This window comes from Pagrus major, chromosome 16, assembly GCF_040436345.1.
Source record: "Pagrus major chromosome 16, Pma_NU_1.0".
In the NCBI taxonomy this organism is placed as follows: Eukaryota; Metazoa; Chordata; class Actinopteri; order Spariformes; family Sparidae; genus Pagrus; species Pagrus major.
In genome coordinates, this window is record NC_133230.1 from 6,543,667 (window position 1) to 6,559,932 (window position 16,266).

Below are 16,266 nucleotides of genomic sequence, written 5' to 3' on the forward strand. Positions count from 1 at the left end.
TTCAGCTGTCTGGTTTTCTCTCTTGTTCTTTCTTTCTCATTATAAATACCTCTGGATTATTATGCAAGAAGACTGTGTTTAATAAGACATGTTTGGATTTTAGATTTTTGAATTCTGTCTGTCTCAGAACTCATACCTACATGCATAGTATGTTAGAGATCTTCTTCGTTTAAGAAGTGTGTATTTCCCTGCTCGTTATTTAAATTACCTTGTCCCATTTGGCGTTAATCTCCTGTGGGTTGATGGTGGTGTAGGGGTTGGTGCCAGCCATATTCACGTGATAGGTCTGCACAATCTTGGCAATCTCGTTGTGGATGCCGAGGATGGCCTGGCGCTCCTTGTCAGCCTCCGGCAGCGTGGCTTTGAACTGCTCGTGGGCCGTGCTTAATCCCTGAGACGCAACACACAAACACATAAAATGACACTTTCAGTAACATGATTTTATTTTAAACGACCCGACGACTACTGTTACTGAGTCTGTCTTAAAGCACAGTAACGCCCCTCTATTCATACCTGTCCTCGCTGTGCTCACCTGGATTTCTTCGATGGTGTGGACGATAAAAGTGTCCTGCAGGTCCTCCATGGCGCCCTCCATCCAGTTGTTGAATGGAGCCGCTCTTTTGGCAAACTCAAGGTACAGTTGGTCGATGGTTTCAAGCAGCTTCTCGGTTCTCTGTGGAGCGTTAAAAAAGAAGGTTACCAGACAAATTCACAGGCGTTTTATTGACCTACAAAGTCAAAGAGGAGGATTCATTTCATTCGTGATGGATTTAGGGTTCATATTCTTTTCAAATAAAAATCCCAAATCTCCAAACTTTAAAGGATTTTCAAGCACAGTGGGAATCCTGAAAATCTCTCTTCACAGAGTCTCACTGTGAAGGGGAACACTTTCATGTCAAAATATCTAATTATTTCTGCTCCGAGAAGCACAGAGGGAACTTTAAAACAGGGATAACAAAGTGAGTGACTTTAGAGGGTGGAAATCTGACTCCTCACTAACTCGTTTATTATTATTCTCTCGGGGGTTATCCCCTTAACTCGTCTCACCTGCAAAGCCTCGCTGCGTTTCTGGGTCAGAGCTCCCAGTGCGTCCCACTGGTCACAGATCCGCTGGCAGCGAGCGTTTACACTGGGGGAGTCGTAGTAGTCCAGCTCACTGGAGCACAAAGAGACGAGGGAACAAGAGACTCATTATAATTATCTGCATCACGGCGGTTTGAATTTACATTATTCACTTAAGCTGTTAGCTGTTTTTAACTGTCTTTCTTTGGTTGCACTTTAATGCCTTTGTGAATCAGCCGTGTCTTTGTTTGTCAGTTTGTTTTTGTCTTTTTTTGAGTGAATGTGTTTAAAAGGTTGTTGTTTTTTTCTTACATACATTTTAAAATCAACAGAACAAAGTTAGATAGAGAGATGATCAATATAACCATGGAAGAGGAGGGTTACTGAAACTGAAAGGTGACATATCTCACTCATATCCTGGATGAGGTGCCACCTCTCTTGTTTCCAATGCCATTAGTGCTCTTACAAGCATCCTTCAACCTATCCTTCTCTATTTTATCCATCATGGATCAATAGAAGGTAGCTGCACAATCTTTTTAATCTTGTTAATCATCTCTTACTTTAACTCCTGTGCGATGGCAGCGATCTGCTCCACGCGGTCCTGATGTGCAGCCAGGTCGCTCTCGAAGGCCTCGTGTTTCTTCAGCAGGGCCTTGATCTCCGACAGAGAGGCCGTCTCGTAGTCGCGCTTCTGCAGCATTTCCTCCTTACCTACAGGGGGAGACACAGAGAGTCAAAAAATGCCTCTGAAATCTATGAACAGTGACATTTTTGTGGCGCTAGATCTTTATATTCAGACAGAGTATTTCTCAGCTCCTTTTCCAACGCTCAGTACCTTCAGTCCAAGCTTCATGGATGGCTGCTTTCTGGCGGAATTTCTCTGCCAGGTGATCGAGTCTTTCCAGCCTGCGAATCTCATTGAGGAGCCACTCTTCATAGCCTTTCTCTGCTCCCTCTAGATTTCCCCATGCGTTGTTAATGTCCTGTAAGAAGCAAAGAAGAATGCTTGAGAATCGTTATCACAAACTCAGATGGAAAGGAGTGAAAATCTGCTCTGGAAGCAATATAAAAATAATAAAGATAAAGATAAAGAAACTTCTAGGTTGATAACTTAGTCAGATTTCAAACTTTTCTTAAAGAACTTTGACATTCTTGTGTGTGAGTTTTGTTCTTTCACGAGTTGCCGTGACCTACCGAGACCATCTTTCCCTCCGAGGGCATGAAGGCGGGCCGGTTGCTGAGCCTCAGCTTGGTCTGCAGAGTGTTGAAGTTGATCTCCAGCTGGCACTTCTCCTGCACTTTGGGCGGCTTGTGGAGGCGGCGGTAGTCTCTGAAGTCCTCCAGCTTCTGCTGCATGGCCTGCATGGTGTTCTCGGGCAGGCGGTTCTCCAGCCAGGGGATGGTGCGACGGATCCACTCCAACAGCTGGAGTGTTTATGGTGGTGGTGTGTGGGCAAGTGTGTGTGTGTGTGCGTGTGTGTTTGTTTTGAAGGGTGAGAATAACAGAAAAGGGATGGAAGAGAAACAAGTACCATTCAAGGGAAGGAAAATGGAGAACCGTGCAAATAAAAGGAAAAGGAAGAAGGAAATAAACGAGGTGTGGTAGATGTGATTAATGTGTGTCAGCAAGGGAAGATAAAGGTTGAGATAATTGGTTAGCTGATTGGTTTGTTGTTCATTTTTCTTGCAACCAAATGTAACTTTAAGAGCATTTCACGTCTGATTTAAAGGACTATACCTGTGTTTTTGCATGTTTTAATCCATTTAGTACAGTCTAATAAGGATACACTGCAAAACTCTGAATCTTACCAAGTATGTTTGTCTGATTTCTAGTCAGAACCACCTATTACACTGCATTTCAGTGAGATAAATGGGACTATTTCAAAACAATAGCTTTCAGTTGCAAAAAATACAATATTGAAGATGATTTTCTCAGTTCATTGATTGATTGTTTGTACTAAAAATGCAAGAAAATACTAAAAAAGTCTAGTGAGATACTGTTTTAATGCTTAAGCCTCAGTGTTGTCCTGTCTGTCTTTGTATCTCGATCTACCCTGTCTGTGGTCCTGACCCTGCACCTGAACTGAGCACAAACATCCCCGGGGGAGCAGGGAGCCGAGGGAGCAGCTTCAAAAGGAGAACAGGGAGACAGAAGGGTAGAGGAGGCGCAGGACAATTATAGGAAAAAAATCGGGGTGTGCTCACATCACTGGCCAGCTTCTCATAGTCCTCCATCAGCTGCTCGTTCTCTTGGTTGACAGCCAGCACCTTGCAGATCCTGTTGGCCGCTGTCTCTGCCTGGAGGACGAGGATGAGCGGAGAAACAGTGTGAGACGAGAGCTGAGTGGTGTTCAGTCATCTATACTGTACTGTAAGGTGGCATATCTTCAGTGGTGGGATGTTAGTACGCATATTTACGCAAGTATTATACTTGTGTACAATTTGGGGGTACTTTTATATGACCGCTGTATTTACTAGTTACTTTTTAGATTAATATATGATGATGATCTAATAAATATATGCTGTACATCTGTGTTATACTGTATATCTGTACTGATACTGTATATTTGCATACATTTACATCTTCAGTATACATGTACATATATGTGTTCCTGGTATTGTTCCTATTGGTTCTTATGTTTTTGTACTTTTTACAATCTTATATTTTTCTACTTTACACCTGTGTTTCCTGTGTTTCATTGTAAAGCGGCAGTCAGAGTGGAAGGCAAAGGAAAACTTTCATTTTACAGGGAAACTTTACAAAGTATTTTATATATAATACCAGTCACAGAAGCATATTTTAGCAGAACAAGTGCTTATACTTTTGAAACTTTAAGTATACTTTGCGGCTAGTAATCAAGTAGAATACTAAATTCAGTACATCTACTTGTGATGGACTGTTTCTATATTCACATTTAACTGCATACATCCATCCACGCTGCCTCAACAAGAACTCTAAGAGCCATTTTGGGGATGAAGCAACACTGCTGCAAACAAGTGAAAACAGGACATTGACTGTACGATGTTATCTGTGTAACTATCTGGGATTGCGTGTATTGTCCTCTGGAAGTCACCTAAAGTTCAACAAAGATTAATAATCTAATGTCTGTTTGTGTCTCTGGAGAGCGACAGTGACAACTCTAACAAGGACACATCATATTGTACCTGTCATCAGGTGTAGGGGCACCTTTCCCTCTGCACCACGGTCTTTTTATAGAACAGCAGCGTACGGTACGTTATGTTATTTTAGCCTCTCAGCCTACATACAGACAGCAGGAAATGGAGAGCGAGTCTCCTGTGAGAATAAAAAAAAAAAGCCCAGCGGGGGGATAAAGAGGGGCTCCTCCATGACACAACACTTCCTTAACATGGCCCGTCAGTCCCCATCACTGGACTGGTAATGCATGAACGAGGCAGAGTTTCCATGACAACGTGTAGTCAGTTAACCCGTTGGGTTCAAGATGAGGAAATGTGGTCGGGAAGGCTCATTGAAGATAAGAGGAGGAGAAAATGTAGAGAGAATTTTAAGCAACATGCACGTAAAGCAAGTTTAAAGATCTGCAGAAATGTCACGGATAGAAAAGTTTCCAGCAGCGTTTGAGAGTGTTGAGGGTAAAGTGTGTTTTTACTTCACGAATCCCATAAACAATTAATAAATTATCAAGATATCTATCTGTCTGTCAATCTGCTAATATCAAGGGATTTTCAAGCCCTTCTTGTTTTCACCCATGTTTGTTGGTTGGTTGGTTTGTCAGCAGGATTACACAAAAACTACTGAACGGATTTCCACAAAACTTGGATGGAGGATTTAAAGCTCCTATTTGAAAACTGACGATTTCAGATGGCGGCCGACCCGACCTACAATCCCAAAGCGTCAGTGTTTGATGAGTTCAGAAACCCAAACTGTTTTTCTCAAAGAAAAGGAAATAAATGAATAAATAAAGTTTGAATTTTTCACTTGAGATCTGGTCTCTTGCCTCCTTTTAAATGTTTCTGTCTCTGTGTTGAGCCGTAACAGCCTGAATCTACGAGTACAAAAGGGGACTGTTGGGCCTTGGCTGAGGTACGTGCTCTATGTGCCATTCTCATTTTCAAATGTTTCGAACATGAAGTGAAACCAAAGGCTTCCTAAAGCATGAATATCCTCAATCGAGGTAAAATTACAACAATGCTTTGAAAACAGAGGTTAGACTTATACTTTGCACTGTGAGCAACACAAAAAGCCTTTAATAAATGATAAAGTACAAGTCTAAACATTGTTTTTCGGGTTTCATGAAATGCCCTTGGATCCAAAGAGCTCCTGTTTTTTATGTACTTACATACACTTATTTCTCACATTTGCTATTTAAGTGTTGAAGGTAAAGTGCCTCAGATAATATTTTTGAAAGACATCTGTGACTCATGAATCAACCCAAACTACACTGTTATCGATTTCCCTCTAGAAGGCCAGAACAGTGACATTTGTCAAATTAAAAGGCAGTGTAACGTCTCAGTGGTGTCCTTTTAGAGCGCACAGACACACAGTAACGTTGACTCTCCCTCCCACCACACTTCATAGCTCAGAGACTGGCATCCCACTCAGAGGACTGCTTCCAGCCCGCTCTGTCAGAAGATCACGGGGGAAACTTGGCTCGGTCGGAGACATGCTCCGGGGGCTCCTCCAGGAGCAGCGGGCGGGCTGCCTTAAAAGGAGAGCCAGGATGTGCAGGTCGTGCTTCTGTGAGCAAATGTTTGCATGCTGGGCCTGTTTACTGACGGTCCTGACAGCCAGGACCTCTTTTGTGGATTATTCTGTCCTGACATCAGAGGTAGCAGAGAGAGGATGCTGGACGGATTAATCAAAGCAAAAAAAACATCTTACGGTCAGTTTATGAAGCCAAAATGGACCTAACTCGGCTCGATTCTCTCGTGTATTTTAATTAAGTTTTAATCACAGAGCTAACTAATTATATGTCAGGAACTCAGGTGATTTATCAACACTTGAAACATTTATTTTCAGTATCATTTAGGTCTGTCTACGGCATGATAAATAAATGATTTGGCCCGCTTTTCTGAGTTCTGTCACAAACAAAGATGGCAGAAATGACACATCTCCTGGGACGATCTGTATGATGTAGTAAATAAAAATTAAAAGAAAATTAGAAGAAAGACTTTATAAGCTACACTGATCTAAGGCTGTAGCAAGATTTTTTTCTTAAAAAAAAAAGAGATGGAGAGTCCTAAAACCAAACCCTATTAAGAATTATTTGATTATCGAGGCTGTGTTAAAGTTTCCTCCCTGGACACGTCTTGATTCAGCATATTTTCAACAACTTAATTGGCTTCCAGTTGAGAAAAGAGTCATACAACTCAAGATGGGACATGCATATAAAATTGCACATAATGAGGTCCCCGAACTACTTTAATCACTTCAGAGACAATCACGACTATAGAGGCAGCTCAATTGATTTTATTCTCTTAAGATTCAGGAGTTCAATGGGCAAAAGTGCCTTTTTAAACACAGCTGCACAGTATCTCAGAATAGGGACCTTGCACAAATGTATTTAGAGTTGTCTGCTTTTATTAAGTGGTTTCACTTCTTGGGTGCAGCAGAACAAAACAATTCTTATCTTTGTGACTCAATGGACTCAAAATTACCACATGAGGCACACACTGGGGCTAACACTAACCCTTAAATTGTGAAGTAAAAGTGAGGAAAGTGATGATGCCCTGGAGGGAACAATCTGAGGTGTGAGACGGAGGCGGAGAAACCGTTTCTCCATGTGACATCCATGTCGGCGCTGTAAAGCTACGAGCCAGCCAGAAGCGGTTTCCGGACTCCTCTGGAGGTTTCACGAGCTCCATTAAGACGTGGATCTTAAGTACAGGAGACTTAACGGATATCCGGTGTGTGCGCGTGATAAGTCCCTATTATTCTCTGCAGAGATCTCGGATTTGGCGTAATGTATTCCACCGAGAGGGAAAGAACTTTAAGCTGGCGGAGGAGAAAGGTTGTGTGCTTTATCAGGGATCAATACGCTGCTGAAAGAGGAGAGATAAGGAGGTTCTGACTAACTGAGGGTTTGTTTTCCTACCGGGGCCGCCCGCAATAAAAATGTATGAAGTCATAGCACTTCGAGGCACATAAAGTAAAGAGTTCAAGAGGTCTGCAGTCAAAGTTGTTGTGATATTTGAGTTTGTTTGCCAGTCTGAGCATTTATGACGTGCTTTTGAGAAGAGATGGAGATATATTGTATCATGATACAGGAAAATTGTGATATTATTTTAAAAAGTATATGTATCATATGTTTAGATTTTTGTACTTCAGGTATTGTTCTGCCTGTTATTATCATTGTTCGTGCCATACAGTGTTTGAGAGTCAGATTATAGTCTCGTAAGTAAACAGTCAAAACTGAAAGTTGGCAAAAAAACGACTGTCATTCTCCAGCAACCACTTTGGCAGGTATCCGGTTATTGTTCGAAGGTTTTTCCTTTTTGTTCATTTCTCACCTTCTGCTTGCCTGAGAACGCGTGGTAGTAACATGACACATAAGTCATGACGGCCTTCTCATCTGGCCTCAAGGTGCTAATGATATCTGCCCAGGGAACAGAGGAGGAGGAGGAGAAGAGAGGACAGAGAGGAGGAGAAAAATGCACAAGAGTAAAAGAGTGCGGTGACAAAAGGGGCCAGCAGGGGGCGTAATCACAAGAGGAGGCAACCGTGAGAGCAGCAGGTCATCTCCAGTCCACCTAGAGGTCGTCTTCAGGTTGGTTTGTTAATTTTCCTTTAATTATATTAGAATAAAAGTGACTTCAGAGTGGGAGGTGAGGGACAAAGTCAAAGTTTACTTTTTCTTTTTACGTGTTTTATTTTTCAAACCACTGATGTCAAGATAAAGATTTAATAAATTCACATATTGAGGCCAAGTATTTCCAGTATTTCATCCAAAATATACAACCAAAGATTTGGTCTCAAAAATGTGCCACTAACTGTAAAATATGGAGGGTTATCTAAGCCAACAGAGACCAAAGTTACAATTATGTGAGGGGGGAAACATTCTGAACTTTGTATTGTATTTTGTAACTAAACTTAATCCAGCCTAATTCAAAACCCAGCCATGTGTTTGGTCCCGCTCCCCCTCAGATCTGTGATGCAATCCAGAGTCCAGCTGCAGCTCCGCCGCTCTCAGTGAGGCAGACCACACCTCTCCACTCTCTCCAGTTATAAACACAGACATTTTTCATGTGAGTTGCTTAAACACAGCTGTGTTGAAATGCTTTCTCTGCTGCTGGGCCTCTCAAATGAACCTGGATCTTATATAACTTCTGCTTTGTGATGCTCCGGCCACGAGGGCCCATCCCCTTCTCCATGTGTTTGGTAGAATCATACAGAAATATAACATCTCCTACCACCGCTACGCTGAGCTCTACCTGCTGCCCATCACACCTAAACTGCCTCGAGGACATCAACATTTCCTGCAGCTCAACGGTGATAAATCAGAAGCTCCCTCATGTCAGAACTCATACACCAACCTTGGTTTGATCCTCGACTCTGAAATTTGATTAACAGATAAATGCAGCTGTGAACTCCAGCTTCCTTCACCTCTGATCTACCACTAAATTAAATTCTTTCCCTCTTGCTCAGACCTGGAAAAGGTCATCCATTCCTTCGTATCCTCACAGGCTGACTCCCTCTGCTCTAGCATCACCCAGTCACCAATGTCCCACTTGCACGTGCTGCTGACTGGAACCAGGAAAATGACCACATCACCCTCTTTCTGACCGCGCTGCACTGGCTTCCAATACCAAATCCATTTCAAGATCCTCCTGTTGAAGCTTTTAAAGGGTTTTATTAGGGTTGTATCTTGTATCGTATCCATAGACGGCAAACTATATTAACTATGCTCACGATGAAAATGAATTTTGACTGTCCTGTCAAACTCACAATCATTCATAAACCAACAGAAAACGTCCGACACAACACTTCCCCCTCGCAGAGTAACAGACTCCCCTCTTACACCAGACAGCACGTGGCTATTAAAATTAAATGGCGGCTTTCTGCTTGACTTTGAAGTGCCGGTTTTAATTTCATTCATTCTTCCACCCTCCGTTTAAGCTGTCGCTCTCGAAGGCTGAACATAACCATCCATTTAAAGTGTTACATCTCCCCCACCACGCTAGACTTCAGGCTAATTTGTTTCTCTCCGTCAGCAAGTGTGGGTTTTATCACAGGCAATCATCATCATTTATCAGACAGACTTCACCGCACCTCCCACTCCGCTCAGCTTCTGTTCAGCGGAACAAAGCCCTAATCAGGAGTGATTGTGGTGGCATACGGCGCCGTGACCACGAGGTAGACTGGAGATACACTTGTGCTCATTGCCTCAAAGAACAGAGTTTGTCGTCCCATCATGCATTTGGTGGCGTGAACCATGCGGAAAGTGAAGGAGAGTGACCCCTGCAGGGGGGCTTGGTGCACTGCAGAAAGAGAAGGGCACTGTTAGGAGAAACACACGGGAGGAGAGGGGTGAGGAAGAGGAGGAGGAGGAGGAAGAAGGAGGAAGGAGACGCTGCATCCAGGATACCTTCTGGGCGCCTGAGAAGGCGTGGTAGAAGCTAGAGACGTAGGTCATGATCGCCTTCTCGTCCGGACGGGCAGTGCCCACAATGTCTGCGGGGGGGGGGGGGGGGGGGGGAGAGAGGAGGTCAGGGGGGAGGTGGGGGGAGGATGGAGGGAGGAGGGAGGTGAGGTTGTTAAACAAATCACAGAGCACAGATAAATGAAGACACAGGAAGTAGAGCTGGGGTTCAGCTTGTCACATAAACAATATCCAGAGTGGAAAGAAAAACACGCTGTGTCGCTGTCCAGATGTGCCTCACAGGGAGGATCTGATTTAAACTTTGCAGTCACTCTTCAACACAGAAACACACACACACACGTTAGCAGTCTTCAACTACAGTATGAGTGAGCAGAAAGGCTTTAATGTATTTGTGTCTCCCTCTGTGTGCACAGCTGCATACGTGAATGTTAAGGCCAAAATAAACTCTCTCAGAGAAACCTGTGCCTAGAGATCAATAATCAGGCAACATTAAACAAGGGGTGGAAAAGACAATGTTTTTATATATAAAGAAAGGAAAAGCTTAATTAATTACTTTGCTGAATTTACGAGAGGGAACAAATAATTAAGACTTTGTCACAGACAGCATCTCAAAAGGTTTATAAAGTTTCCCCTGACGCAACAACTCACAAAAATGAGCGATTTTTAAAGGGAGTTTGGTGCGGAGTTGTCGGCACCTCAAATTACTTACTCACGCGCAGATTTTGCTCTTAATGAGCAGAGATCTGATCATCATGTATCAAACAGACCAGGTGTAAATGCAAGGGCAAGAACGTTTAGTATCCGGATATTATTTCCAGTCAGATCTCATTTTAATACCAGGTGTAAATGTCCGAGCACTGCTAACACAGAGGGAAAGGGGTGCAATTCACAATAACTAGACATGTAAAGTGATGTAAGTAAGTAGGAATGAGAAGGAAAATATTTAACCTCTGCCCATTTTCATACCTTTTACCACCTGCCTATTCACACTGCAGGTCAACAGGCACGGCCGTCAGATTGTTGGTTTAGGAAAGATATTAAAAAAATTGTGCGGTGCAGACACACAGGAGCTTTTCATCACTTCTGAACAGCACTTCTGAGAGAGTTTATTTTGATCTTTGAACACAGGAAAAAGTCTGTTCTCCTCATCATCATTCTACAGCGTTCCTCCCAGCTGGCTCACCTTCTGCGTCCAACATCTTGGGGATGTCCAGGTACTTCTCTGCCACGTCGAAGGCTGTGTTCAGGTTGGTCATCGGGTCGTCCTGTTGACAGCAGACACAACAGACCATCAACACCTTTAGACTCAAGACTGTTATTGTGGTAGCCTGGCTCTCAAGAGCAACTGTTACGCAGTAGCACGCTCAACAATGACTCTTGAAAGACTGACAGGAAGATGTGAAAACAAAGATGATGGAAGGGAAAACTGTAATTTTAATTAAGTAAAGCACTGTTTTTATACTTTGTGTTGCTTTCTCAAACAATTCAAATTCAGTCGATCAACAGGAAAACAATCTGCAACTATTTTAATAATAGATTTATCACTTAAGTCTTTATTTTTGCCCAAAATTTACAATTATATATGCTGCTTTTCTTTGTTTATGAGGGTAAACTGAATATCTGTGGGTTTTGGACTCTCTGTCGGACAAGTTTTGATTACATTTTTTATTTTTAACCAAACAATTAATTAAAAAAATAATTAACTGATAATAAAAATAACAGTTAGTAGCAGCCTTGCTTTTTAGCAGCTTGTGCCCTCAGCAGAAACTGACAAAAGGGCATTTATGTAACTACAAATTCAAATGAGATAAGAAACTAATTCACAATTTACCATTTATCAAGATGAATGCTTTGGTTTTATTAATTAAAGCAGTTTTTTCCCATTTTCTGTAACTAAAAGAAGCAGCAAAAACTAACCTCCCCTTTTTTATTTTGCTCCCAGACATGGTATATGGTGTTATTTATTAGTCAGATAATAATTTTCTTATACATCTCTGTGAACTCGTCTCAGCAGGAAATTACAATCTGGTTGACACAAAGACGGACGTACAAGGACATACTGCTACTGTTTCACGTGGTTTGATCATGAGTCAGCTTCTCCTCTCCTTTAACTTTGTACTTTGAAACATTAGAAATATTCTCAACTTATGGGGTTAATCTTCTCTCTGTCTGTCACGTTAATGTCAGACAACGCTGGCTCACCTTGCGCAGTTTCCCGTAATCAATGAGTTCTGGACGGTGTCGATGAATGAGTGCACAGAAACCCAAACCATCTTTCCAGCTGAAACACAGAAAGATAGAAACAGTTGCGATGAGGGTGAAACTGAGGTGAAACACGACAGGCTGAGGGGAAGAAAAAAGAGTTCGCCTTTAATCTTTGATCTGCACCATTCCCCCCGTCTGTCTCCCTAATTGGCTTCATGTAACACACCCACATCCGCCCAGCAGCATGTGGTGTGTTACTGTAACACAGCATGTGCACGAATAAATACATTTATAAGACATACTATAAGATTTAACAGTGAGATGCTGAAACAAACTTAATCTACAGTCTATGATGTCAAAGAAAAACAGTGTTTCAGTCTTTGAGGTAGAAAAATGACCCATCACATTATTTTCAAGGAGCATGAAAAAATTGTAAATCACGGTGGCTTTTGAGGTCCAGAATCTGGAACATGTTCAGAGAAAAATAAATTCCCTCTTTGACACTTTTCTTACACTGAACAGACATGCTGCTTTTGTACTGGTTTGCTTTAATTTTCCAGAGTAATTTTCTTGGCAAGTGGTCTCACAGAGACCTACTGACTTACAGATGTGGTCCAGTTCTACCAGAACACTGCAGCTCCAAACACAAGAGAGGCTGAGGTTTGAGAAGCCATAAAAGTTTATTAACATATTACCTTTATGTATTTAAATTGTTTTTATCCTGTGAATGTTGGACATAGATGCTAACAGTAGCTGTATTTTGCAGGATGTAAACATTAATGGTGTTTTTTGGACGGTTATTTGGCTTTGAGTGCCATCTAGTTCCATTATATCAGAGAGAAGGCAGACATCTCTACGGCTGGTAACACCAAAACACTCTAGATGGATAAATAGCACAACAGGTAAGATTTTTGCAGTTGACTGTCACTTTACAGCTACGTTAAATGATTTTCTGGCCACTAGGGGGCAGCGCAAAAGCCGTGAAGACAACGTTGACATATTGTCACCATATAAAGTAATATGACAAGGCAAACATTTATATAAGTACACACAGCAGACACAAAGCATTCGTTTTAATTCATGTTTGTGTCCCCCTGACAAATAAAAGTCTGGTTTCCCTCTCCTCTTAGCTCTGTTTTGGTCTTCACCAACTGTTAAGAGAAATATTTGGCTCTTTAGCTGCTAAATGCTTCACTTTGGTCACTTTTGTCTGAAATTTGGTGCTAAACAGATGGTGTGCAGTTGGTTTTTAAAGTTTTTGTGCTGAAAACAACTTCTGCTGCAGCCAAAAACTACACAATGAGAGCGGCGGTGACAGTGAAGCCAGGGGCCCTCAAAGAAAAAAAAAAGATGTAAAAAAATGCTAAAAGAGCTCAGCAGAGGCGGTCCTGTCTGCTCAGGGAACACGCTGAATGCAGGATCCTCATGTTTTGGGTACCTACACCTGCAACGAGCTATTCCAGTGCTCCCAGTGACGGCTTACACTACCAAACAGGAAAAACGCTTGAAGAAAAGAAAGAGGCAGAGAGAGCTGCCTCGACAAAAAGAAAAGACTGGATGTGACGTAGAGAGCAGCGATGTGTAACAACAAGAAATATGGAGCTCAGTGCCTGCTTTGACTTTGAAGATGTTGAAAATGTATATTCACACATTTGTATAGTTTATATTTAAATGTACAAAGCAGCTACATTTAGAGTTAGATCAAATTTTGTCTGGAAATCAATGAACATGTGTCTGTTTAGCTGGCAGACGTATTTTTAGCTCGGCCTTCTGCGGTTCATTGATTAGCGGCCTCGATGCTGAAAGCAGGCTGTCTGTGACTGCAGTCTGAACGAGTTCTGGAGGATTTGCTGAAGCTCTCTGCTCGCATGGTCACACATTTCAATGTATTACTTGCCATTAAAAAAAAGAGGCGAGGCTTCTACAAGATGACTCTTATAGCAGTATAACTTGAGTGCTGGAGAAAAAAAAAAAACTCCCTTCTCTTCCTCGTCTGCCTCTCATCTCCTGACCGTCTGTCACACAGAGAGACCACATCAAAGCCCTGGCTCTCTGCTCCTGCACCGGGACCGTCAGGCCTCTCCCTTTACCGTCTCCTGAAATGACCTCCCCTCCACCTTTCTTCTCGCCTCGCCTTTCATCCACATCTGAGGATCACAGAGGTCTTCTTTCAATAATTCAACGCGCATGGAGGCAACCTGTGACGCGGACCGAGACCCCGCTGAACCTCCCCTTGGCAGAAACAGGCACACGGGTATGAAACGTGGATGCTAGGATTGGATATCCTCACATTCACTCCAGTTTTATGTAATTTGATAAAGTGTTTGCATGCTCTTCCTCAGCTGGCCTGGTGTATGAAACACGTCTGCTGGTCTGTTCTCTGTCGGAGGCCGCCGCTGTCGTCTGTGCTGAATCAGAGTAACTATTTCTGTTTTTTTGTATGCAATCCTGGTGTGGTTTCATTACCCACAGTCTCAATTGAACCAGACAGCCACATTTTAATTCAAAGCAGTGTCCTTAGAGAGCAAAATAAACCCTTAACTCGCTGCATTCGCTGTGAAAATACTGCAGCTCTGTGTGCCATTTTCTGTCACTGCTGCTCTGAAACCCTCTCTGCCTCCTCTACTGATATTTTCGAACTAGAGTTGAAGGACAAACCAAAAAATGTTTTGGTGAGTTTCATTTTGTTTCTGTCGAGTTTGAATGAAGTGTGTTTTACGAGCATAAAATTACCCTTTCTGGAAGTGGAGTCTGGTGGCTTTTTTGCGAGACTGAGAGCAATAGTGGCTGTTTCTGGTTAAACAAAAAGGATCTTATTCTTTAACTCTACAGGGATTCGTTTCATAATGTTGTCTGACACTTTAAATCACAATCTGAGCCTATCAGTGTCAAAAACAAGCACTTTTTGTTCTTTTCAGTGGCCGCTATGTGGCTGCTGGCTGCAATTGCCATGATTATATCGATGAACCATTGAGAAATAGGGCCCAGGTTGAAAAATACAAAGCCAACCTTTAAGATATAGTTGCAATCTCTTTAAGTTTCCTTTTCCAGATGAAAGCAAACTATTTAAACTCGGCTGACACTAAATAACAGCACCATAAATACAACTAGAACCTAAAGTACAGGTTTTTAATGGACCGATTTTGATGTTTCTCAAGTTTTTTAAAGAAAACTAGAATGTGGCTTCTCAAAATCTGGACCGAAGTCTGGAATCCAGACTGGACTGCAAAAGAATCCAGTCCAGACCATGTGTCATTTATTACGTGATGCAGGATATATTTTGATTGTCGAACAGCCACAATCCAGAGGGGAGAATCATATTTAGTTATGACCTTGCATTGTGGTTCATTACTGCTTTATAAGGAGATCTGTGGACTGCAGACACAACTCTGGGTACCTCCTCTACATTTTTGGATAATAAAATGTATCACTAAAAAGACCCTCGAACTGATCATCAAATGAAATAGAACTGAAACATTATTTATAGAGTTTGGGTTCATTATTGACAGTGGAAATGGTAGATTATTTTGTTAAATATTGTTTATAAATACCATTTATACTGCACAGTACATACTTGTTTATGTTGCTGTTGAAGAAAACTGGGGAGGTCCAAATAAAACAGACTTGAGGTGAGGCGATGAGACGGCTGCTCTTTCACATTCTTTAGTCTAATTTTCTCTGCTTGACTCAGACGTATGAACTCTTTGCATCTGGTTCCACAATCTCATCACGTTCACTGTAACTGCATCTCAGCGTGTGAGTAAAATAACCCATTTTTGTTAGGTATTATGTCTTCCTGCCTAAAGCCTTACCTGATGTGAAAGTTTTGGATGTTGACATTCTTGTACGGCGCGGTCTTCCTCTGGCACCACAACAGGAGGCCTTCTTTGGCGGATGTCTCTGTGGTCGGGGGGGAGAAGGGGATCATTGTGAAGTTGGAGAAACTCTCAGGCTTTTACTTTGACCGACTCTCGGCTAATCCCTGTTTAGTGGTGGATTAAGCGGAGGTGAAGTGAATGGGAAGCATGTGTGATTGCTCGGATGTTTCATGCTCCCTTGTGGGATGCAGAGAGGTGTCTGGTATTGTGTTGTAACCAAACAGTAAAACCTTAAGTACTATGAAACTCTCTGCGCTGGAATCTAAAGCTGAACAAATCAAGGCTGATCGCTGGTGACATTTAAATTGGATTACATCTTAAGGGCACTATATATGTTAACCAAGGACAGGAGCATAACATAAAAACAGTTCCACCTCCAAAGGAAAAGAGCAGTCTGAAGCTTTCATATTCAAATGAAAATGCGTTGGCTGGAGTCTGTACGTATGTGCTGATGCGTCCCAGAGGTCTTAACTCTGAGACACTGCGTCAAAGAAAAGTGTTTTCAATTGCAAATGAAGACAGTGAGCAGAGGCTCTTTTCAA

At 42.2% G+C, this 16,266-nt stretch overlaps 1 protein-coding gene across 3 annotated transcripts in view; it reads right to left on the bottom strand.

Annotated features, from left to right (window-relative positions):
• Positions 1–16,266, bottom strand: part of actn1 (actinin, alpha 1) — a 52,973-nt gene that overhangs the window by 6,933 nt on the left and 29,774 nt on the right. For all 3 annotated transcript variants that reach the window (XM_073483569.1, XM_073483570.1, XM_073483571.1), the window contains exons 5-15: positions 15,659–15,746; positions 11,844–11,922; positions 10,825–10,906; positions 9,627–9,712; positions 3,268–3,360; positions 2,257–2,487; positions 1,898–2,045; positions 1,623–1,773; positions 1,048–1,156; positions 533–673; positions 209–391 (exon numbers count right to left, since the gene is read on the bottom strand). In XM_073483569.1, the coding sequence (XP_073339670.1) occupies positions 209–391; positions 533–673; positions 1,048–1,156; positions 1,623–1,773; positions 1,898–2,045; positions 2,257–2,487; positions 3,268–3,360; positions 9,627–9,712; positions 10,825–10,906; positions 11,844–11,922; positions 15,659–15,746 (1,391 nt within the window). The remainder of the gene's footprint in view (positions 1–208; positions 392–532; positions 674–1,047; positions 1,157–1,622; positions 1,774–1,897; positions 2,046–2,256; positions 2,488–3,267; positions 3,361–9,626; positions 9,713–10,824; positions 10,907–11,843; positions 11,923–15,658; positions 15,747–16,266) is intronic.